This window comes from Hippocampus zosterae, chromosome 17 (assembly GCF_025434085.1).
Source record: "Hippocampus zosterae strain Florida chromosome 17, ASM2543408v3, whole genome shotgun sequence".
NCBI lineage: Eukaryota > Metazoa > Chordata > Actinopteri > Syngnathiformes > Syngnathidae > Hippocampus > Hippocampus zosterae.
In genome coordinates this window covers 14,843,222-14,868,051 of record NC_067467.1, presented here as the reverse complement: position 1 = coordinate 14,868,051, position 24,830 = coordinate 14,843,222, and the positions used below count along the sequence as shown (strand labels likewise).

General features: G+C 43.3%; 1 protein-coding gene across 2 annotated transcripts; it reads left to right on the top strand.

Annotated features, from left to right (window-relative positions):
- Positions 1–323: 323 nt before the first annotated feature.
- Positions 324–23,804, top strand: gspt1l (G1 to S phase transition 1, like). Of its 2 annotated transcripts, none has more exons than XM_052049666.1 (14): positions 324–781; positions 1,965–2,009; positions 2,799–3,044; positions 4,427–4,460; positions 4,563–4,640; positions 4,777–4,957; positions 5,573–5,727; positions 6,946–7,086; positions 7,179–7,272; positions 8,216–8,296; positions 8,419–8,592; positions 8,684–8,773; positions 13,299–13,467; positions 23,160–23,804. In XM_052049666.1, exons 1-14 carry the CDS (start codon positions 589–591, stop codon positions 23,210–23,212), a joined length of 1,734 nt encoding a protein of 577 aa, XP_051905626.1. In that variant the 5' UTR covers positions 324–588; the 3' UTR covers positions 23,213–23,804. The 2 variants fall into 2 exon arrangements, with proteins under 2 accessions (XP_051905626.1, XP_051905627.1); XM_052049667.1 differs by lacking the exon at positions 324–781 and adding an exon at positions 809–1,190.
- The last annotated feature ends 1,026 nt before the right edge of the window (positions 23,805–24,830 follow it).

Sequence of the window (24,830 nt, the reverse complement as noted above, 5' to 3'; positions counted from 1 at the left end):
GTTACGTTATTAATCAGAGAAAGGGAAATCAATTTAAAATTTAGCGATTATTATTGTCTGTATTAATTTCGTTGGATTTTTTAATATTTCTTTGCACTCTCAATTGGGGGGAAAATCTTCTATAAATAAATTTATCGTCGCCTGCCCAACTAATGACTTCAACGTCAGTATTTTCCACCATGAGAACATTACAAACTATTTTTTAAAGGACAGACTAATGAAAAGTATCATTGGAGTATATGGGACATGTAGTCTTCTTGATTTTACGACTCGCGAAATACAACTTTCTTCTCAATTTCAAGACTTCATAACCCAGAAGTCGTTGCGCACAGCACGTCCGGTTGAAGGGACGCAAGAGCTCACGCGGGCTGTCTCTGGGAGTGCTGAGTCGAATATCCTCTTTGGCGTCTCCACCGATCGTACTGGACGCTTAATTTCACCTAGGTCGGATTGAAAACATTCCTCCTCGAGTTGGGGCGTTTTATATCAGTCAAAGGTGTGGCCTGAACACCGGGATTTGGGTGGACACTGAACGTAGCCTAAAGACTGCGTAGCTCAAATCTCACTAGTGAAAATTCAAAACCCACGATGGACCCGAGAGACACTGCCCCTGATTCTTGGGAACAAGAGGACGATGTGGAGGCCACAATCGACGGACAGCTTGAGTCTGCTTTCACAAGTTTAAATGTAAACGCTAAACCCTTTGTTCCCAATGTGAACGCCGCTGAATTTGTCCCGACGTTTGCCATGAAAGCACACTCGGAAAATCTCAATTCAATGGGTAAGCCGACTGTCACGTTGGGTAGCAACGTTAGCGACAAGCTAGTCGTTAACATGAGCACGACTGTGCAGGTGCTAACCCTCGAGCTACACTACAGACACGCGTTGGTATATTCGAACAACTGTGCTCTCGAATATGATTGGACGCTCGGTGCACTGTACTGAAAACATTGCTGTTTTTTGGCTAATGTAATGTGTATATACACTTGCTGTGCTATTATATCACTTTTTTTCTAGATGTGTTGAATGTGTATTGGCTCCCAACCGGCATTAGCTTGTTAGCTACTAATGCTAAGGTAGCCAGCCGGTATGGTTTTATGATAAGAGTGCTGAACACTTGTTCCGCCCTCTTAGGTTTGTGTGGCGTATCAACCGTTACTTCTAACGGTACACGTCACTGGAAGAGGAAAGTGAGTGAAACTTATAACTGCTGTCATATTTAACAGATACAAACACATTGAATTATTCGGGTAAAGATAACCTTCTTGGGCTGTGTTGCGTGTTGACCTTCGTGCGGTGTGACGTGGACACGGTGACGCATAAATTTCATTGAATCATTCGTTAAGGCTAGTTTCTACACGTAAACAAGTCTGAGCGCTAATTACGCAGTGTCCGACACTACTCATATGAAGGTGTAAAGCAGGTGTCACCAACATTTTTGAGGGTGAGAGCAACTTCATGTGTACCGATTGTGTGAAGGGCTACCAAATTGATACACGTCTGAAATAACACATTTGTCCAAAATACCTTCAATAATATGAGGATGTGTTATTTTTAATACTTGATGATTTAAATTGTCAGACTTTGATCGTGTTTCGAAATGTCTCACAGTACTGCCAATGTTTGCATTTTTAAATCATAATTTCTACTAGCAAATCACAATGTCCAGGCACTGGCGGGCTACTCAAGTGGTCTTCACGGGCTACCTGGTGCCCGCGGGCACCATGTTGGTGACCACTGGTGTAAAGGATAGCCAGTTACTTGTCGTTGACACGAAATAATAATCATGTTCATGTTGATGAACAAATATACAACAAAATCAATTTGCAAGAATTGTATACTTCCTTGAGCAGCACAAGTGGCTTGCGACCCCTGTGGAAACAAAATAGTTGCGCTTCGAAGTATTGAATATTAATTCCTGTCTGATTTTATTATTTTGAAGTAACAGACATGTTGTTTTTCAGTTGCTGTTGAAAAAATAGCCACCATGGAGGTGACAGAAAGTGCTGGTATGTATGGTCTGTGTCTTAAGCGTGAGTGTCAGCGAGCATTCCAGCAGTGCGATCTATTTTCTGGACGTTTGTTGTCCTGTACTGTCCAGACAATGTCAGAGCAAGACCTGTAATAATATAGGGTGGCTCCCTCTCTTTGAATGCGCTTCTCTCCAAGTGTTTGTAGGTGATCATCAGCTTCCAAGTCTCAAATACCCTGTCACTTTCACATAAGCAATTCCTCATTTACTTAAATCAGAACTCTTTTGGTCATGGGTAACAGGGAATAAATGTGTTCATAAGATACTGAAAAAATGAACGACAAAGTGTCGAATTGGAGTGCAGCCTGCCTGTACCCGGACTTTGTGTAAATAATCAAATAGGCACTAATAAATATTTATTTAAACCGTAATCGCAAACTCAAAATTTGAGTGGATATGAAAAGTGAACTGTGGCAATTGATATCAACTTATCTAAGTCATATTTTCTTAAACTGATGCCAGACAGCAAAATATACAATTTCATGTTATTTTGTGAAAATGCAGAAGTAGTTCCTGCTGCACTATATTAAGTGCAATCAATTGTTCTGGTTGCTGTTGGTATGCTGCAGAAAAACAATCGGCAACATTATTCTTACACAGCATTCCTCATCTGAGTTGGTGTCGCTTAATGGAGATGTTTGTAATGATAAAAGTATGCAATAAACTTGATAAGATGATTATTTGGAGAATAATAATAAAGTATGCAATAAACCTTTGTATAATGATTTGGAGAAGAGAATGTGCAAATAAATGACATTTTATGCAGCTCGATTGGAGAATGGTGACACAGAAATGACACCAGAGGAACCATGGGATCAGAAAGAAGTTGAACCAAATGAGGAAGAGCCAGGAGGTCGTTGCTGTGGTGATGGTGGGCCAGTGGTGGTAACAACAACTGAGGAGATGGGGTCAGAGATAGAGGAAGAGGAAATGCTTGCGCCCAAGGTTCCCCCGACACAACCTGACGCCCCCAAGAAGGAACACATAAATGTAGTGTTCATCGGACACGTAGGTCAGTTCATGCATGACTCCGAATTTGTGATGAATGCACCTGGTTATAAGAACACTTGGGTCTTTCTTGGGTACATTGCCCTGTTCGCTCTGCACAACATTGACGTTAGCACATGCGGGAAATATGGACTGAAATTTGTCGCTGTGTAGATGGGATCCCTTCTACTGTCAAACCCCACAATTCAGCACTCTGTTGCAGAATTGTTGCAAAGTAACACAAATGAAACTACAGATACACTTTTTAAAATGTGTAGCGTATCAGTGATGCATAGTTTGAAAAAAGTACAAAAGGCTTTTCTGTAATGCTTAAATATAAGGCACCATGGTGAAACTTGAGTAAGTCTTGTATAGTTGTGAAACGGGTAAATTCATTCATTCATTTTTATTCACATGGAGCTGGATAATTTATCACATTTTACAAAACAAAATCAATAATTACCGTTGGTTGTTTAGTGTGTTCATACATACAATTCAAATGAAAAATCCCCCCGAACCACCATGTGTTTTGAGATGCACTCAAAAGTAGCACGTGGGGGTTTGTTTCTTCCATGCCAAAGGTCTTATTCACCATTTCAAATTGTGCCTCTGCGTTAAACGTTCAAATAAGTTGAACTAATCAAAGAAATACTTTTTTTTTAAATTTAAAAAATATGTCACATAGGAAGTTAATATCATTTATAGTTTGCCAAAGCCTTAAAATTTAGGAATCATTTTAAAAAAAATCTGGGTCAAGGCTCACACTTCAGGTCTTAAAAGTTCGGATTTTGAAATGCAATATTTTTGCGCGCGCATGTGTGTGAAACCAAGTGTTCACATTACATCTTAGGTGTGACCTTAGTCTGTTTTGTGCGTGAACATATGCATCCCCAAAGTCATGTGCAGAAGAAGCATTGTGAGCAAACATTGCTCACAGAGTAATGTTTACAGAACTAAATATGGTCGAATATGTAAGGGCCACTGATGTGGTCAGGGCAGGTTTTTTTTTGTATTTGTAATCTCCAGAGGAGCGATGCGAGATGAGGTATAATCAATATTTGTGAGAAATATGGTGAGGATTTTCACATTTCATGGTGACATCACTAAAGATGACCTCACGTCATTGCAGCATTAAAAAAAAAAAATCTGATACAGATCGCATATGGTTAAAAAAAACTATCTCGGTCGGACTTTCCTGTAATGTGAACGGAGCTGAGGAGGAACCCGCAACATGAACGACCACAACACAGAAAATGAATGGTTGGGGAGAATTTGAAAAAAATTGGATGAAACTATTAATTTTTCTGTTTGTTTGTTTTGTTTATTTTTTGCTTCCCCATCTTGCGCTTACTACATATAAATCAGTAAAGCAACTGTCCAAACCTACAACCTTTCTTTCCTCTTTAGATGCTGGAAAGTCCACTATTGGCGGACAAATCATGTAAGTTGCACTGTTTTTGTTTTAGTGTACTCCATCTTACTGCAGGTGATAATACATAATCACTCTTCTCATATTTTCTTGTCTTCCCTTCTTCACCATCAGGTACCTTACAGGCATGGTAGATAAGAGAACCTTAGAGAAGTATGAGAGAGAGGCAAAGGAGAAGAACCGAGAAACCTGGTGAGTGGGTGTGTTGTGCTGTCTGTTATGTCAAGCTACAACATGGAAATTTGCTCACGGGTGCTAATAATTGCTATTAAAAAAATCGCTGATCTTCCTTGAAGAATGACATAACATCTCCGTTGTCTTTCTTCAGGTACCTGTCTTGGGCCTTGGACACCAATCAAGAGGAGAGGGATAAAGGCAAAACGGTAGAAGTGGGCAGAGCATATTTTGAGACAGACAAAAAGCACTTCACCATCTTAGACGCTCCAGGCCACAAGAGCTTTGTGCCGAACATGATTGGAGGTGCATCACAAGCGGACTTGGCTGTGCTGGTGGGTCAAGGAAAAGTCTCGCGTTTCTTAAAAATTCCTTGCACAAGTTATTGAGTAGACGGTGGTGACAGCATATCATTCATCTGTGTCAGATCTCATGCATTCAGACAATTACAATTCATACACCTTTATCTTCATACACTAATTCTGTCTGCATGTAATGGTACTTGGATGTGTCATATGTGATCCACCGCAGCAAAAGGTCAAATTTTTTACCTATATTTCAGAAATTAAGTTTTGGCATTACCAAAAAGACAATGATCTCATCTTTCCAACGCTATATCACCCATTGCGTTATCCTCCTTATTAAAACAAACAAATTGCTCATTAAATCATTACCACTTGTTATTTCATTACCACATATATGAGTAGGTACGACATGCTCCTTTTGCACTTCGTTCATACGGCGTTCTTTAGTTAGCACCATATCTCGATCAAATGATTTGGTGACACATAGTGCCCGAAGACGCCTGGGATAGGCTCCAGCACCCCCCGCGACCCTAGTGAGGATTAAGCGGTTCAGAAAATGGATGGATAGTTCTTTGCATCTCTGATCTGTCATGTTTTGTGACATTTAACGTTAGAAATGGTAACGACTTTAATGTTGTTCTCCAGGTGATCTCTGCCAGAAAAGGCGAGTTTGAAACAGGTTTTGAAAAGGGTGGACAAACACGAGAGCATGCCATGTTAGCCAAAACAGCAGGTGTTAAGCACCTGATTGTTCTGGTCAATAAAATGGATGACCCTACAGTCAACTGGAGCCTAGAAAGGTGGGTTGATGGATCAGAATGATCGAACCGATAACATTTCTTAATTTTGCAATATTGTGTTACATATGTTATTTAATTTTTAATATGTTGCTAATTGTTAGCCCATTTCTAATCATCTCAAGCAAAGAACAAGATCAAGATTCCTTCTTTTAGTCAGTGGAGTCACATTTTCCTTTACCGTATTTTCCACACTAAAAGGCGCACTGGATTATGAGGCGCACCTTCAATGAATGGCCTATTTTATTATTTTTTTAATACATAAGACGCAATCTACAATGCATCCACTAGATGGAGCTACGCGGAAGTAAAATCCAACAGAACGATCAGAAGTCAGGAAAACGTTAATAAAGCAGCAACACAGTTCACCTAACCAACAGCAAGTTATAACATTGACTCATTAACGAACTCTCTCGCCGCTGCTCTATTTCTGTGTTCAACTGCGGCAAGCATGTCTTGAGCAAGAAGCCATTTTGGGGTCGAAATATTACCGGAATGACCATACACAAGGCGCATTGGAATTTATGGTGCACTGTGAATTTTGAATAAAATGGAAGGCTTTTAGGTGCGCCTTTTAGTGCGGAAAATACAGTATTCAAATCTATGGCGGAGTAAAGCAAGGGAAAGCGTGCAGGTTGTGTGTTTAAAATTTGTGGAAATTTTTGTATTTTCCATTATCCATGACAGTGAACCCAAGCACCACCCCTCCTCCGCCTATTCATAGTTCGTTCAAGTTAGTTCAACTATTTGCGTATTCTTCTGTGGAACACATCTTGACAATTTGCTTGCAATCTCATCTGTTGCGGGCTTTGTACTTTGTGGGTAATGCTTGAAGATGCCACAAGATGGCGCCAAAGCCATGGCTGGTAAGAAAATTGTGATGTCAAGGTCTGTGTCTGAACCAGCAAAACTTGCTTCGTTTTCGGGTAATTTCAAAATGTTGTTTTATAATTCTATTTAATTAAAATGAGTTACCAATTGCATTAGTTGTAGTTATATTTCTTCATTATCCACATGAAGGTGTGCATGGTTCACACCACAGACCTTTTAACTTTTTTTTCGTACTGGATTGAATCACTTTCTTGGTATGGCTGCCAAGAAAGTGAAGAGTGAATCACGCAGCAAATACAATTGGTAAACAGGTTCCGTTGATACTTGGCTCATGGTATTTTTGATTTTCCATGCGACTTTACATGGATCACTTTCTGTCTCAATGCTCAGGTATGAAGAGTGTAAGGAGAAACTAGTGCCATTTTTGAAGAAGGTGGGCTTCAACCCAAAGAAAGACATTCACTTCATGCCATGTTCAGGTCTAACAGGAGCCAACCTGAAGGAGCCCACTGATATGTGCTCCTGGTACACGTAAGTCCTTAAATGTGAATAAATATAAAGCCTTCCTTCTCATTTTCCCACGTTCTTCCGACTGCAACATGTGTCCCTATTTATTTTCGCAGAGGTTTACCATTCATTCCCCACCTGGACAGTTTGCCAAATTTTAACAGATCAAGTGACGGCCCTATCCGATTGCCCATTGTAGACAAATACAAGGTAACTTTTTTTCACACCTATCATACTTGTATTTAATACCGACCTCAAGATGCAGAAGGCTGCATCTAAAGCCAGCTGCACACTGTGCATCGTGAGCAAACGATCCTGAACAAATCAGTCGCGTTGCAGTGTGTGGAGTTCTGCGACGGGTTTTCATGAGTTGCTGACCATCTGCAACTGTTAGATTGTGATTCCAAATACTGAGTTGCGAGTGACTGGTAATGCAACGGCACTGACATTACTTCCAATAAAAATGCCCAAATAGAATCGCATTTCAGAACAAACCGTATCACAGGGCATGAGGCTCCCCTTGCCATAGGGTCCACTCTTCAAAAGAGCTTGTGCAGCAGGTAGTCTGTGGTTGGGTAATAGCGAGCTTTCTTTGTGCTCTCCTGCATTGAGAATCTAACGGGCCGTTTGGGTCAAGCACATTTTATTGTTTCAGATGGTAGAAAAATGTGCCCATGTTACAAGTTGTTCGCAGAAAAACTATGACTTAACAGATCTTGCAAATGACATTTTTCTGCTCACTATTGGACTTTTTAAATCCAAAACATTAATATGCCTGAGTGCTAAGTCAGCGATGTTAATGTTTTGTTTGTTTTAACCAGCTCTTCCTGTTTCGTGCTCTCTGTGCTTGATGCCATTGCCACACGGAGTAGAGTCCAAAAATTTAGATCATTTATACACTCGACCGAATGTACCCCGTGTCCATTGTGATAAGACTTGGTAAGAGCAAACTTTGTAGGGCTGTTGAGTGTTTACTTCAGCTATCAAAAGGTTGTGCTGCTTGGTAAAAGTAATGTTGGGGAATCTTAGAAATTTACCCCTGTATGATATCTATAACTTATGGGGAAAATATCTGTTAGACTTGAGAGATTGCATTTCAGATTTTTTTCAAATGGAAGAAATGACATAACTCATAAAGCGCTCTCTCTTGCAGGACATGGGCACTGTGATTCTCGGAAAACTTGAATCAGGCTCAATCAGTAAAGCACAGCAGCTTGTTATGATGCCGAATAGGGTAAGACCTGTGTTTCACTAGTACGGGGAATAAAAGCTTTATCTTTTTGTTGTTTTTGCTCCCGCTTCAGTGGCCCTTTACTCGCCTCCTGTAATGTGAATGTCATTATAATGTCTTAATAGCATGTGGTCGAGGTGCTGAGCCTCTTGTCTGATGACGTGGAGACAGACGATGCAGGACCAGGAGAAAATCTAAAGTTGCGACTGAAGGGCATTGAAGAGGAGGAGATCCTCCCTGGCTTCATCCTGTGTAATGCAGAGAACCTGTGCCATTCTGGGCGCACATTTGATGCGCAGGTCAGTTTGGAAGAACAAACCAGATTCAGTTTCAGTCGAACAGGAGTAATATTCATGTGAAAACGAATTCCTCTATTTCTTCTCTTTCTAGATTGTCATCATTGAACACAAATCCATCATTTGTCCAGGTTATAATGCTGTCCTTCACATTCACACGTGCATTGAAGAGGTGCAGATTACGGTAAGCGTATGAAAAGGTTGGAAAGTATTTAAAATGGAAGATGGTGGACAGTCCACAGAAGTATTCCAATTAGAAATGGGAGCCAAACTTGCTGTCATAATGATTGCACTGACAAATGCTTCCTGAATGAACCAGCACAACAATTTTAGATCACAATTGTCATCACCACAATTAACAATTACTAAATGTAAAACAAATAAAAGAACAGATGGACATGTCGCAGAACCTTTTTTCAATACAAAAAAAAAAATCATCACCCAAAGTGAATTTTCTGTCATGCAAGATCTTGGAAAATGCATTTAAAAGGAGGGTGACATATTTAATAACGGTGGGAATATATTAATACAATAATCTAAATAAATGCTTAGTAATTCATTATTCTCATTGTAATCAAATATACTATTTGAACTAATAAATTGTTTGCAATACCACTAGGTTTTGATCAAGGAATAAACAAAATTCAACAAAATTATATTGAGGATTTTTTTTCTGTCAATTCGACTACATACAAATAATGTCAATGCCAATTTAAGTCATTCTCTCTCTCTCACACTCCGTTTGTGTGTGTGTGTGTGTGTGTGTGTGTGTGTGTGTGTGTGTGTGTGTGGAGAGAGAGAAAAAAAAACATCATTCAGTTTGGCTATATTCAAGCTTTTAAATGCCTTGGTCAACCAACCACTGAACCACACAATAGTCGTTTAAATTTGAGGCTCAAATGTGCTTTGTCTCCTACTAGGAGCTAAAGCCAGGAGTACCTGCACTGCAGTGCTCTTTTCCCATGTTCTTGTATTACAGCCGGCATGTCCCGATCCGGTTCTGGAGGGCCACTGTCCTGCCTGTTTTCCAGTTCTCCCGGCTGCAACACACCTGATTCGGATGATCAGCTCATCGGCCAGCTCTGAAACGGCATTAGAATGGTCCTGATTATTTGAATCTGGTGTGTTGCTCCTGGGAGAGCTGGAAAACAGGCAGGACAAGCGGCCATTGAGGACCGACTTTGGACACCCCTGTATTACAGGGGGGCACTTCCTCTCCCTGTGGTTTTGTCAGAGCATCCACATTCTTTGTTGTTTACATAAAAACTTGTTGCCCAGACTGGGCAATAGAACAGCCTTGGGAAAAAATTAAGAAATGGCCACGTTTTCTGTAATTGTTCATTTTAATGTCTGGTGCCACTAAAAGTGACTAATGGACAGAAAAGAAAACATAGCTCAATAAAAGCAGTTTTTGGCAGCACAACACTTTTTCTATGTATGTAAGAACTTGTGCAGTAATTTTGGTCACTGTCAAGAAAATGCGGTCAACTCTTAAATATAACTCTTAGAAGCTGTTTTTGCTGCCATTAAAGGGAAAGTCAAGCCAAACATATTACAATATGTTCTATGCGCCTACACTAGTCCAATCATTGTGTTCTGATTTACATTGCGTTTGTGGAATATTAATTGAGCAGCAAAATCCACCCGATTTAGCCATCTCAAAGGGCGGCCATTTTGCCACTCTCAGTTGCTCAGGGCTCAGGTAATGACCAATCACAGTTCACCTGTTTTTTTAAGCTGACCCATGATTGGTAATTTGGTCGTTGCCTGAGCAACTCAGGTCATTTTGAGAGGCTGTATAAAGCACACTAGAGACAACAAAGAAATAGGTAGATTTGCAAATGCTAAACCGTGACTATACAGGGTGACACTGTTGAGTGGTTTTGCTGTTGTACCATGTTTATAAAGCTGAGGGGATGTTTTTTTATTTTTTGCTTTTAATCCAATAGAGCTCATTGCGTCGATCGACCGGTAGATCGCGGACTGGTCCCAAGTCGGTCGCAAGGGATGTAGGGGAGAAAAACAAACAAACAACCATTTGTGTGTCTTTGTGCATGTTGGTAATAATATACTCCACACCCTAATCATCGTATCAGTCTCATTTTCACAAAAAGTATTTCAAAAATTAAATTAAATAAAGCAGTTAAATCTTTAACCTACGCGCCACCGGAAGTTGTTAGCGCTCAGCAATCTGCAATTGCAGCTTGTGATCAGAGCTGTTGTGCAATATCTTTTGTCATTATCATTATGCTCAAATTTTGTTTCATGTACAATTCGCCGAGGGGACGGGCAAAGAATAGGAATCTAGAGTGCCGAGGGAACGACTATAGGCTTGTCGCCCTGACGTCTGTGGTCATGAAGTCCTTTGAACGCCTTGTGCTGAATCACCTAAAGAACGTCACTGGACCCCTGCTGGACCCTCTCCAGTTTGCCTACCGGGCAAACAGGTCTGTGGAAGACGCAGTCAACATAGGTCTGCACTACATCCTCAAGCACCTCGACAGCACAGGGACCTACGCAAGGATTCTGTTTGTGGATTTCAGCTCTGCGTTCAACACCATCATCCCGGAACTCCTCACCCCCAAACTACTCCAACTCGGTGTGTCCCCTACGATCTGCCAGTGGATCCTCAGCTTCCTGACGGGACGGACACAACAGGTGAGACTGGGAGCAACAACATCATCAATACGCACCACCAGCACTGGAGCCCCACAGGGATGTGTCCTCTCGCCACTGCTCTTCTCTCTCTACACAAACGATTGCACCTCAACAGATCCAGCTGTAAAACTCATAAAGTTCGCAGACGACACCACGGTCATCGGTCTCATCAAAGACGGCGACGAGTCTGCGTACCGCCAACAAGTGGAGCAGCTGGAGCTCTGGTGCGGCCGACACAACCTCGGGCTGAACACGCTCAAGACTGTAGAGATGATCGTGGACTTCAGGAAACATTCTTCTCCTCAGTTGCCCCTCACACTATCCAACTGCCCTGTGTCAACCGTCGAGACCTTCAAGTTCCTGGGAATCACAGTCTCCCAGGACATGAAGTGGGAAGCCAACACCATCTCCATCCTGAAAAGGGCCCGGCAGCGGATGTACTTCCTGAGGCTGCTGAGGAAGCATGGCCTGCCACAGGAGGTGCTACGACAGTTCTACATGGCAGTCATTGAATCAATCCTGTGTTCTTCCATCACGGTTTGGTTTGGGGCCGCCACAAAAAAGGACAAAATCCGACTTCAACGGACAGTTAGGACGGCAGAAAAAATCATTGGCACCGCCCTACCCACTCTTGAGGACTTGCACACTGCAAGAATCAAGACAAGGGCACGGAAAATCCTCCTGGATCCCCCGCACCCTGCCTACCACCTTTTTCAGCCACTCCCCTCAGGCAGACGCTACAGATCCATGCGCACCAAATCCAGCAGACACTTAAACAGCTTCTTCCCTCTAGCCATTAACTCCTTAAACAGTCACTGACATAGTCACTCTTCTTGCATCACAAAATGGTACTACAAAACTACTGGTTACTCTAAAATGGTTCAATGATTTTGTTGTTTACGATGATACTAGTGCAGCGTGTTATACCGGAGACAAATTCCTTGTGTGTTCTACATACTTGCCCAATAAAGATGATTCTGATTCTGAAACGGTACGTGTGATCTACGATTGTTAATAGGCTGCAAAAGTGCGTGGCATACCTCCGTGTCAGGGCGTTGCTCATCATGGCGTGCATATGTGCGTGCGCTTTTAACGGGTCGATCGTGGGATGTTTGTCGGTCAAAAAGTAGATCTTCATGAACAGATGTTTGGACATCCTGCCATAGAGCAAAAAACATTGAGTGATCCTTTGAAAAGCCAAGTTGTGGCTGAGCAGATTCAGAAAATTAAACAGTATTTTATTGATGCATGATACCGTCAGTTCTTCTATCTCAGGGGTGGCCAACAAGTCAGAGACTAAGAGCCAATTTTTTTTTACTGTTACTGCAAAGAGCCACATCATACCCTTTCCCGCGCGCGCACACACGGCCACTTTTTTGCCCATAGATCAAGTTTTGAAGCGACCAACTTCCCACGATCGACCCGATCGCGCACGTGCGAGCACACACACACACACACACGCACAGATGCACCCACACGTACACGCACGTGGGAGCCCACCCATGCACGCACGCACGCCACGATGAGCAACAGTCGGAACGGGCCGAAAATGAACGAAAGCTAAAGACACAAACAAACAAATCTTTTGTTCCCATCCATTTCCTCCTCCAACCCCTTGCGGTCGACTTGGAACCAGTTCGCTGTCTCCCGGTCGATTGCGATTGACGTATTGGGCACCCCTGCCTTAAAATCAGGTAATTCGCTGACTAGTTTAGCGCTTAGCACCGTTGTTTGCGCTTGAGCGGTGAAGCATCATCTGATTGGTTGCCATCTATGTCAATCAACGGGATTGGTGATTGGTTGACGTAGTACGTTCTGTGTATTTAGCGCCTTTGTTTGAATGGCATCGCCACTGCCGAGGTGTTTTCGGTACTTGTGTGAAAGCCCGGGAGCCGCATGCGGGTCACGAGCCGCAGGTTGGCCACCCCTGTTCTATCTAATGCGTATTAAAGCAAGCCTTTCTGGTCACTAGTCGTACAGTATTAACACATACACTTGTTTTTATCTTTAAATCCATCAATACCAATGTTTCTGTTCTGTTCCCTCTTAAGGCCTTAATCTGTCTGGTCGACAAAAAGTCAGGAGAGAAGAGTAAGACGCGGCCACGATTTGTGAAACAAGACCAGGTCTGCATTGCTCGTCTGCGCACGGCAGGCACCATTTGCCTCGAGACCTTTAAAGACTTTCCTCAGATGGGACGGTTTACCTTACGGGATGAAGGTAAAGCACCTCCACACAGTGGCACAGTCAAAAGAGGCATCTCCCTATTTAGTTGTAGAGTTTATTTTTCAATTATAGCAGTCGTATTAAGGAGAACTGTGCAATTAAATTTTTCATGCAGTATTTACAGGGTAAACAAGAATGTCCATGCGTTTGTTTTGCCTTCACAAAGTCATCAGAACAGTACGTGAATAGTTTTTACTTTTTGTCAGCTGAGTTTTGCAGGTGATGAATAACTTGAATAGCAAAATGACGTTGACCCTCAACTTAAAACATCTATTGTCCAGATTTGTCTGTGCTTGGTTCATTAAAATAAGCACACCAGCAAAAAAAAAAGGAAAAAAACTAATTTTGGATGTTGCTCAGAAAGAGATGTCAGAAAGGTTCGGCACATTTTGGTTTCAATCCAGATTGACGTAAACCATCTGCTATCATCAATGAGCTAGCTTTTTGTGTGTAGAACATCTGAGATGTTATGCAGGACTTCAGACTGCTTCCAAATGGTGGCATTTTGCTTCTGGAATTGGAAGCAGTGTACGTAAATCTTTCCTCTACTCGCACTTATGCCCCCAGTAAATTTGTTTTCCTTTTTAAAGTATTATTGAATATATAATATATATATATATATTTGCTTACAAATTCCTGCTCAATACTTAATCCCAATAATCATTAAGATAGTGAAAATGAGTGCAGCTAATATTTTCTTTGCAAGTCAACGTCTGCACCCCTAAATTTTCTACTTGCATCTCTAAAATGTCATCTTAGGACCACTGCGTTCCAAGTATAAAAAATAGCCTGGAGCCCTGTTATGTTAATATATAACTGCATTTTTTTGTGAACAAATCCTGAGTGTAATTTATTTCAATTTTTTTACTTTAGATATTGTATTTAGCGTTCTGCATTTCAATGCCAGTCTTAAAACTTCTTGAGATATTAAAAATGAATAGCGCATGAAAAGAATGTACCATATTTTCCGCACTACAGGGCGCACAAAAAAGCCTTCCATTTTCTTAAAAGCTCACCGAGCGCCTTAAAATCTGGTGCGTCTTTTGTTATGGTCATTACGGTAAGACGTCGACTCCAAGATGGCTCCTTCCTGGAGACATGCTTCCAATGTTATAACTTGCTGTTGATTCAGTGAACTGTGTTGCTGCTTTGTGATATTGTTTGGCCCCAGTGGACCTTGTACATTCCATCCTGTAGACTTGGGCCCCCTATCTCCTTATCTGAAATCAACGGTCTCAAACTTGGGACTTAAACTGTACAGTGATTTCAAACTCGATCGGGAAATTGGTGCCGTTGTTAAATCCAGCTTCTTTCACCTTAGACAGCTGGCCAAAATAAAACCTTTCCTCTCACATGAACACTTTGAGACAGTAATTCATGCCTTTGTCACATCCCGGCTCGATTACTGCAACGCCCTGTACTTTGGAGTCAGCCAGTCCTCCATCAAGCGCCTTCAGCTGGTACAGAATGCCGCTGCTCGCCTCTTGACTGGTACTCGTAAGAGGGAGCATATAACTCCTACTTTGGCATCCCTTCACTGGCTCCCCATTCATTTTAGAATTATTTTTAAGATCCTCCTCTTTGTTTTCAAATCTCTGAATAATCTCGCGCCACCTTACCTCTCTGAGCTCATACGCCCCTACACCTCTGCCCGGCGCCTCAGGTCTGTGGACCAGTCTTTGCTAGACGTACCAAGAACTAAACTGAGGCTCAAGAGGGGATCGAGCCTTTTCTGTTGCTGGTCCATCTCTCTGGAATGACCTCCCACTGAACATTCGGCAAGCCTCCTCGCTGCCCATCTTTAAAGCCCTCCTCAAAACTCACTTGTATTCTTTGGCGTTTGACTCAGCATGACTTAGATTTGCTCTTGATTTTACTGCTTGGTGCTTTCTACCGCCTTATTACTTATTACTTATTACTGATTCATCTTACTGTTTATTGTATATGTTAAATCGCTCCAAGTACAGCACTTTGTATGCAGCGATGGCTGTTTGAAAGTGCTCTATAAATACTGTTGACTTGACTTGACTTGACTTGAGTTGCTTTATTAAATATGTATGTGTTGGAGACCTGTGGTTAATTTTTTAAAACGGTCTCAACAAATACTTTGTCTGTCTCCCTTGCCTTCTTCCGTTCGACTCGAGAGGCGTTCAAGGCCGCCTCTGAAATACGTAAACTAACGATTACGTCAATGAAACTACAAAAATTTTAAATAGTACATCAAAACTGAAAAGCGAGGATATCACAAAATAAATTCTATAGCCCCCCACTACAGAATTTATATTGTGATTTCATCATCTGTGAATACCGTATTTTTACGACTATAAGGCGCCATTAAAAGTCTTGGATTTTCTCCAAAATGGACAGGACGCCTTATGATGCGGAGCGTCTTGTGTATGCGCTGACTTCCAAAACCTGACTGTCAGCCGACACGCTGTTTATATAGAGAAAAGGCGGAAGTGACTGTGGACAGGCATGCGGCAAAGAAGTTTGCCAATCAGTGATGGGTGGGCGTGTATATATTAAGGATGTGCATCTCAGCACTGAGGACGATTCGATACACATCTCGATGCACTACCAGCGATGCGATACTTAAACGATACATGGAATTTGCTGGCGATGCGATACGTTTCACCGTCGTCATGTTGTGATACGATGCGATACACATTAAGTTCAAATCAATGCAATCCGATACAATGCAATTTGTTGCGATATTGTGCAATTAAACATGATGCAAATAAGCAAAGTTTTTAAAAAAGATGGAATTCCGTATGGTATTACAAAAAGGATACCACTTTATTCCTTATAAACAGTAGAACTTGTAAAACAACTTATTTAAGCCCTTTCACAATTGGGTTTTGTGCAAAGAAAATGTAAACAATTTGGCACCTGAGACTCACAGCTGTTGCTATAGTGTAAACACAAACAGACTACTCTCACTGAGTGTCTTATATGAAATATAATTATATGAATCTGTAGCACAAGATGTCCACCCATCCACTGTAAGTGCAACTCTTTGCGCACTGTTCAGCGACACAGTAATCTCACTTCTCACTTTGTTGTACAGATCGGGAATATGTTTGTAAGTGAACACAGACCTGTCTGGTATTTTATACCTGGGTTCCAAAACGTGCACGAGCTGTCTGAAACCCTCGTTGTCCACCACGCTAAGGCTGGAGGTCTTTGCATATGAAATAAGCAGTGACCTTAGTTATAGCCATTGCGCGGTCACAGTGAGCTGCAAGGGGACTCCCAAAATAAGAGGCGAATTTTTTCTGATCCTGACCTGGTTTACCAAGAGTTTCTCCGGTGTCCGACGACGAACTGGGCGGGGAAGCGGGAGGGAAACTTGTCGGTGATGTGGTGCCATTGTTTTAAGTGGGTCTGCATATTTGTGGTGCTGCCGTTGTATGGCTTCTTAGTGTGACATTCCTTGCAAATTACGGAGGTTTTATCAAGCTTTCCGTCTTTCTTTTCGAAGCCGTAGTATTTCCAAAATTAAGATTTGAATGTTGCGGGTGCATTAAATATAATAGTTTCCTCACTGCTGCTTGCGGTAACTTCCATAATGTTTCGCTAGTTGTGTACTGGACTGTATGTGACGCACGGCTACCGTCCGTATTCAAAACAAAACGCAAAGCAATGATGGTGCATTCATTGCGCCTAGGAAAGGGCAGATAGGTTACGTTTAACATGAATAAAACGGCGCTTAAATCGGATTTTACCGATACCCACCAATGCATCGTGATGAATCTCGATTTAAATCGCGTCGTACCCAGTGAATGAGCCGATTCACTCGCATCACGCACGTGCGCATTGATGTATCGATTAATATCGATTATTTTCCACACCCTTGGTATATATATATGGAGAGAGAGAAGGCAGACATGAGAGAGGACAGGCGGGGGAGAAGTCCGCCAATGAGTGAAGGGTGGGCGTGTAAGTGGATGCTAAAGGGACGCTCCAAGCAGGTACCAACACCTGTATAGATTGTGGCTATGTGCATTCTTGCAAAACAACTTCGGTTTTGGTTTCTAACAACCCCCGAAAATAAATTCTACAAAGAGACACGCCTACGAAGCTCAGTTCGAACTTCAAGCCATCGGTTATGCTTTTGGCATGCGTGCCCACCTCACAGCAGCGGTGAAAAACCAAGACGAGCAAATGAATTCAGAGCTTGCCGTTATTCCCGGAGGCTTGACTAAAGAACTCCAACCGCTGGACATCGGCATCAACCGGGCGTTCAAAGTAAAGTTGTGACCGGGCGTTCAAAGTAAAGTTGCGAACGGCATGGGAACAATGAATGCGATGGCATACACAACTTTACAAAGACTGAGAGGCAGCGCTGGGCGAGTTACGCCACAATTTGTGAATGGATTGTGGCTGCTTGGATGAACATGTCTGCTTGCACTGTTGTTTTTGGCAAAGCTGGCATCATTTCTGTGGAGCCACATGGCAATGAGAGTTATTCTGACAACGAGAGGGAACGTGGCGTTTTTGATGGATTACCGGTACTTGCACAATTGTTCAATTCTGATACAGAGGATGAGGACTTTGATGGATTTCTGGGTGATGATTGATCGAAAAACGTGAGTACATTGTACGATGGGTAAATAAAATACAACGGAACTCAGTTTTGCTTCCGTTGCCTTTTTAAAAACGTGTTTTTAGCTTGTATCTGTATGTCTTGGCATGCTACCGTATGCTTCAAGCTAACGTGTTTTTAGCGTGCCCGCATGCATGCCATATGTTTAAGCTTGTGTATGTTTTACCACTTTGAAACTGCGGCCAATAATACAGTGCGTTTTGTCCATGTGTAAAATACAGAAATAGCACCCATTAATGAGACTGCGCCCAACCATACGGTGCGCAGAATGGTTGTGAAAATACGGTACACAACAAAGGAATAAATAACTACGACTGACATCTTGTGTTATTTTGACTTCAAGATGGCGCCGCGAGAGTGGCTGCCTTTCCAGCGGCTCCTATTTTGTTCTTCCATTTCTTCTTCTCATAACTTTGCTGCTGGGAAGTGGTAATTTCTCCATTGGAGCTTAGCACCATCTAGTGGAGGAATTGTAGATTGCCCCTTTTAATGCAAAGCGTCTAATGCAGGCATGTCCAGCTCCGGTCCTGGAGGGCCACTGTCCTGCCCGTTTTCCATCTCTCTCGGCTACAACACACCTGATTCAGATGATCGGATCATCAGCCAGCTCTGAAGCAGCATTAGAACGATCCTGATTATTTGAGTCAGGTGTGTTGCTCCTGGGAAAACTGGAAAACAAGCAGGACAGCGGCCCTTGAGGGCCGAGTTTGGACACCCCTGGTCTAATGTATGAAAAAAAAATTACAAAATAGCCATTCATTGAAGGTGCACCTCATAATCCAGTGCGTCTTTTAGTGCGGAAAATACGGTACTTGAATTATGATCAATATCATTACATTCACAAGTGGGACAAAATAAATTGACACTCTTGTATATCGTGATAGTATCTGGAAAAAGATATTCTCATAAGGTGGTATTTCATCAAAATTTTGTTGAATTTGAAATGGATATTTGATTTTAAAAAGTACAGTAAATATTTCGGTGCAATGTGAGCTGGGCGGCAGCCAAAGGCGGGGACCCTGGCGGTCCGATCCTCGGCTGCAGAAGCTAGCTCTTGGGACATGGAATGTCACCTCTCTGGCAGGCAGTTCGATGATCGACTTTGTAGTTGTATCATCGGATTTGCGGCCGCATGTTCTGGACACTCGGGTGAAGACAGGGGCGGAGCTGTCAACTGATCACCACCTGGTGGTGAGTAGGCTCCGATGGTGGGGGAAGATGCCGGTCCGTCCTGGCAGACCCAAACGTATAGTGAGGGTTTGTTGGGAGCGTCTGGCGGAATCCCCTGTCAGAAGGAGTTTCAACTCCCACCTCCGACAGAGCTTTTCCCATGTTCCGGGGGAGACGGGGGACATTGAGTCCGAGTGGACCATGTTCCGTGCCTCTATTGTTGAGGCGGCCAATCTGAGTTGTGGCCGTAAGGTGGTTGGTGCCTGTCGTGGCGGCAATCCCAGTACTCGCTGGTGGACACCAGCAGTAAGGGATGCCGTCAAGCTGAAGGAGTCCTATCGAGCCTTTATGGCCCGTGGGACCCCAGAGGCAGCTGACGGGTATCGACTGGCCAAGCGGACCACGGCTTCGGTGGTCGCCGAGGCAAAAACCCGAGCGTGGGAAGAGTTCGGTGAGGCCATGGAAGCCGACTTCCGGACGGCTTCGAGGAAATTCTGGTCCACCATCCGACGTCTCAGGAGGGGGAAGCAGTGCACCACTAACACTGTGTACAGTGGGGATGGGGCGCTGCTGACTTCGACTCGGGACGTTGTGAACCGGTGGGCAGAGTACTTCGAAGACCTCCTCAACTCCACCAACACGCCTTCCTTGGAGGAAGCAGAGCCTGGGGACTCTGAGGTGGGCTCTCCTATCTCTGTGGTTGAAGTCACTGATGTGGTTAAAAAGCTCCTCGGTGGCAAGGCCCCAGGGGTGGATGAGATCCGCCCGGAGTTCCTCAAGGCTCTGGATGTTTTGGGGCTGTCCTGGTTGACACGCCTCTGCAACATCGCATGGTCAACAGGGAGAGTGCCTCTGGATTGGCAGACCGGGGTGGTAGTACCTCTTTTTAAAAAGGGGGACCGGAGGGTGTGTTCCAACTACAGAGGGATCACACTCCTCAGCCTCCCTGGTAAGGTCTATTCAGGGGTGCTGGAGAGGCGGGTCCGTCAGGAAGTCGAGCCTCAGATTGAGGAGGAGCAGTGTGGTTTTCGTCCCGGCGGTGGAACAGTGGACCAGCTCTATACCCTTAGCAGGGTCCTTGGGGGATGTGGGAATTCGCCCAACCAGTCTACATGTGTTTTGTGGACTTGGAGAAGGCGTTTGACCGTGTCCCTCTGGGAGTTCTGTGGGGGGTGCTTCGTGGGTATGGAGTACCGAACCCCCTGATACGGGCTGTTCGGTCACTATACCACCGATGTCAGAGTTTGGTTCGCATTGCCGGCAGTAAGTCGGAATCGTTTCCAGTGGGGGTAGGACTCCGCCAAGGCTGCCCTTTGTCGCCGATTCTGTTCATAACCTTTATGGACAGAATTTCTAGGCGCAGCCGAAGCGTTGAGGGGGTCCGTTTTGGGGGCCTCAGTATTACATCGCTGCTTTTTGCAGATGATGTGGTGCTGTTGGCTCCTTCAAACGGGGCTCTCCAACTTCAGCCGAGTGTGAAGCGGTTGGGATGAAAATCAGCACCTCCAAATCTGAAACCATGGTCCTCAGTCGGAAAAGGGTGGAGTGCCCCCTCCGGGTCGGGGAGGAGATCTTACCCCAAGTGGAGGAGTTCAAGTATCTTGGGGTCTTGTTCACGAGTGGGGGTAGGAGGGAGCGGGAGATCGACAGGCGGATCGGTGCAGCGTCTGCTGCTGTGATGCGGACGTTGTATCGGTCTGTCGTGGTGAAGAAGGAGCTGAGCCAAAGGGCGAAGCTCTCAATTTACTGGTCGATCTACGTCCCAACCCTCACCTATGGTCACGAGCTATGGGTCGTGACCGAAAGAACAAGATCCCGGATACAAGCGGCTGAAATGAGTTTTCTCCGCAGGGTGTCCGGGCTCTCCCTTAGAGATAAGGTGAGAAGTTCAGTCATCCGGGAGGGGCTCAGAGTCGAGCCGCTTCTCCTCCACATCGAGAGGAGCCAGATGAGGTGGCTTGGGCATCTGATTCGGATGCCTCCTGAGCGCCTCCCTGGTGAGGTGTTCCGGTCTTGTCCCACCGGGAGGAGACCCCGAGGAAGACCCAGGACACGCTGGAGAGACTATGTCACCCAGCTTGCCTGGGAACGACTCGGGATTGCCCGGGGAGAGCTGGAAGAAGTAGCTAGGGAGAGGGAAGTCTGGGCTTCCCTGCTAAAGCTGTTGCCCTCGCGACCCGGCCCCGGATAAGCGGTAGATGATGGATGGATGGATGGACAGTAAATATTCTCTAGTACGGACTTGTGTTTGCGCTGTCCAATTTGTCCTGATAACAGAAATTCCTCATTTGGGAAATGAGCATGGTACATGTCCTTTATGAACCTGCAAGTATGTTGACAAAATGCATGTGTAACAACACAATCAATAAAATACAAAAATATACTGTCCAAAAACTGTTTATATAACAAAAACTGCAATTCAGGTGTATCCCAAAAAAATCACAACAGTAAAATACGTACAGTATTTTAATGTTTATTTTTTTCTGTCTTGGGGAAAAAATATGTATTTTGGATTGTTTTGTTGGATGCATTCTTTGGTTTATGACATTGTTTGCCTGCGTGTCATACAGTTCTCTTGCTAGTTGCAAGTAACTGTCCCGTTGATCACCGATGTCTGGTAATTCTTGTGCATACTGAAGTATTTTGCCATTTGCATTGCTTCCTTGCTGGATGGTGGCTTGTCATCAGGAGTTGAATCGATGCCTTGTTGTTTAAAGTTTCGTAGATTTGCGTCTTTCCGACCCCAAGTGTCTGCTGGATCTTTTTAACTTTGTGTCCAGCCTCGCTCAAACGGATGCATTTCACTCGCTCCGCTCCAGTTGTTACAGTTCTTCTACGTTTCGATGCGATGACCTACACGACGCAAGTGAATTAAGTTAAAACCTTACGCGCAATTGCAGTAAAACGCACGCCAATAAAAAGTCGCTTACACGTCTTCGCTTCGAATCTGATGAATGAAAACGGCGAAGCGAACACGTTTCTTCGGTCATGTCGAGTGGGTGCTGCTTTTAAGCCAGTGCCGCGTTCTACAGGACGTAAGTGAATAAAGTTAAAATAATTCACAATTACAGTAAAACGCACGGCAATAAAAACTCACTTGCACGTCGTCGTTTAGAATCTGATGATCGAAAAATGCGAAGTGAAAAGCTGTTTCACCGTTGTCTTTTCCATCGCATCGGGTGGGCGTTGCATGTATTTAAGCTCCCGCGGCATTACACCTCCATCCGGGTTACGGGTAGTGGAATTTCCGCTTACGCAACTTCCGGTAACATGTAATATCGTAGTCAAAATGTTAATGCATAGGTTTTTATTCCGGTTGAAGGATATTCCCTTCCGTAGAATTCCGGGGATGGGAATATTTACTGTACTACTAAAATTAGACAAGTTGTGTGTGTGCGTGTTCAGGGTTTTTTTTTAATTTTTATTTTTTTTTGCATTTTCATTATCTAGAACTGAACCAAAACCGGGAAAAAAAATTTAGTTGTAATAGTATGCATTTTTGTCTCGTAGACTAAAATTGCTGACAAAAACAACACTTGACGATTAAAATGTATCTAACACAGGGGTGCCCATTAGGTAGATCCTGATCTCCCGGTAGATCTAAGACGACCTGTCAAGTAGATCCGAGGAGTGTCGAGAAGAAAAAAAACAAACAACCATTTGTGTGTCTTTGTACATGTTAGTAAGATATTTTTTGTGTTAACATACACTGCACACTAATCAGTCTCATTTTCACAAAAAAATATTAAAAAATAAAATAAAGCAGGTAAATCTTAAATTTGTGTGTGTGTGCGCGCGCCGGTAAGGGTAGATCCCGTGAGGTTAGTTGATGAAAAAGTAGATCTTCGATCCAAAAAGTTTGGGCACCCCTGATCTAACACAATATTGTGTGTGCGTGTGTTTGTCACAGGGAAGACCATTGCCATCGGTAAAGTTCTGAAGCTGGTTGCAGAGCGGGACTGAAGACGCAGATGTTCGAAAAAGCCAGTTTGGAAGAAACAGGTGGAGCTCGGTCATAACCCGCCCAGTGTTGTCAGCGACAAAGACACCTTTCTATGTCGCCTACCTTCTGTGTGCCGATGATCAGCTTCAGAAAAAGAAACTAAAGAGAAACCAGTTTTTAAGTCTGAAATCCAAGATGAAGTCCACTCAAGTCAGCTTTCTCATATTGAGAGCTCAGCTATGCCATTTCTGGGTTAGCCCGCCCTCCATCTTTCCCTGCTTCTTTTGTCTGGCCAATTCATCATGGCAGTATTTTTTTTTCTTTCTCTATTCCATTTTATTTTGTTTTCATGAATGACAAATGACAGAAGCTACATCTGTGAACAAATGTGGACCAAGATTTTTGCTTGGAGTGCAAATTGACTTCAGAAATGTGCTGCAAAAACAAATGGTTTGAAAGAATTTCACCAATTGAAACCAAAATGTTTATTTGAGTGTACATGACTCCCTTTGCTTTTATCAGTTCTTGGTTTCTCGTGTGGCGTTCTGGCTGTCTGCTTGAGCGTGCTCAAATATTAAAGCAAACAATGACAATAAAATGTTTGGAAAAACGCTTCTCGTTTAAGACCAGATTTAAATGCTGTTCGTCTCTTGTGCTGTGGTGCTTATGCAGCAGAAATAGGGAGCGGTTTCAAATATCTTAATTGTGCCAATGGGAACATTGTGAAAAATGGTTAACAAGTTGTCTTGGAGTTTTTGTTTTTCATTTGACACATCACGAGTGAAAATTATTAAGGTGTCATACCACAATGCCTACATTCTAAAATACTGCAATGATTAATGCCAAGCAGTATATAGCTGGAAAGGAATGCGTTTACCAGCCTAATTTATTGACACGTCAGTGAAACATAAGTGGGCCAGTGCTGAGTTACTGCTCTAGGATTGTCATGGCTCCGTGCTTTTCCCAACTGAATAAGCTAACACGTCATTTGCAGTAACTTGACGCCATTTCAGCAGACTGTGAGTCTATTTTAAAGGGGTTGATGCAATATTTTTGTTAGACCAGCAACCCACAGTTACCCAAAAGGCTAAAATGAGGTGTGCATAGCACAAATAGATTTTAGAAATATATTTTTTATCCTCTTAATATTCTTTTCTTTTTCATAATATGAAAAAAAATCCAATTTTTAGTCACCTTTTGATTAAAAAAACTTTACGTAGCGCAACATATGCCTGATTTTGTGAATATACTTCCCAAGCATATACACACACACACAGACACAGCCTATTTATCCATCCAATAATTTCCCAATCCACTTATTCCCACAAGGGTCGCGGGGCGTGCTGAAGCCTCTCCCAGCTCTCACAGCAGTGGGCAGGCTACACCCTGAACTGGTGCCCGGCCAATGTCAGGCCTCACATAGACAACTATTTGTGCTCACAGTCACACCTAAGGACAATTTAGAGTGTTCAATCAACCATGTTTTCTGAATGTGGGAGGAAACCAGGGAACCCAGAGATAATCCTCACAGGCACTGGAGCTGGAAGACCATACAAACTCCAGAGGAAGACCGGAGCCCAGAATCTCATCCATGACCTCTGCACTGTGAAGCAGAAGTGCTCATCAGGCGTCCTCTGC

Excerpts from the sequence above, each read along its gene's own strand:
- gspt1l (XM_052049666.1), top strand. The coding sequence starts at position 589 with ATGGACCCGAGAGACACTGCCCCTGATTCTTGGGAACAAGAGGACGAT. Across the intron at positions 4,461-4,562 it reads ACTATTGGCGGACAAATCAT|GTACCTTACAGGCATGGTAG; the intron begins GTAAGTTGCACT and ends CTTCACCATCAG. Across the intron at positions 7,273-8,215 it reads CCATTGTAGACAAATACAAG|GACATGGGCACTGTGATTCT; the intron begins GTAACTTTTTTT and ends TCTCTCTTGCAG.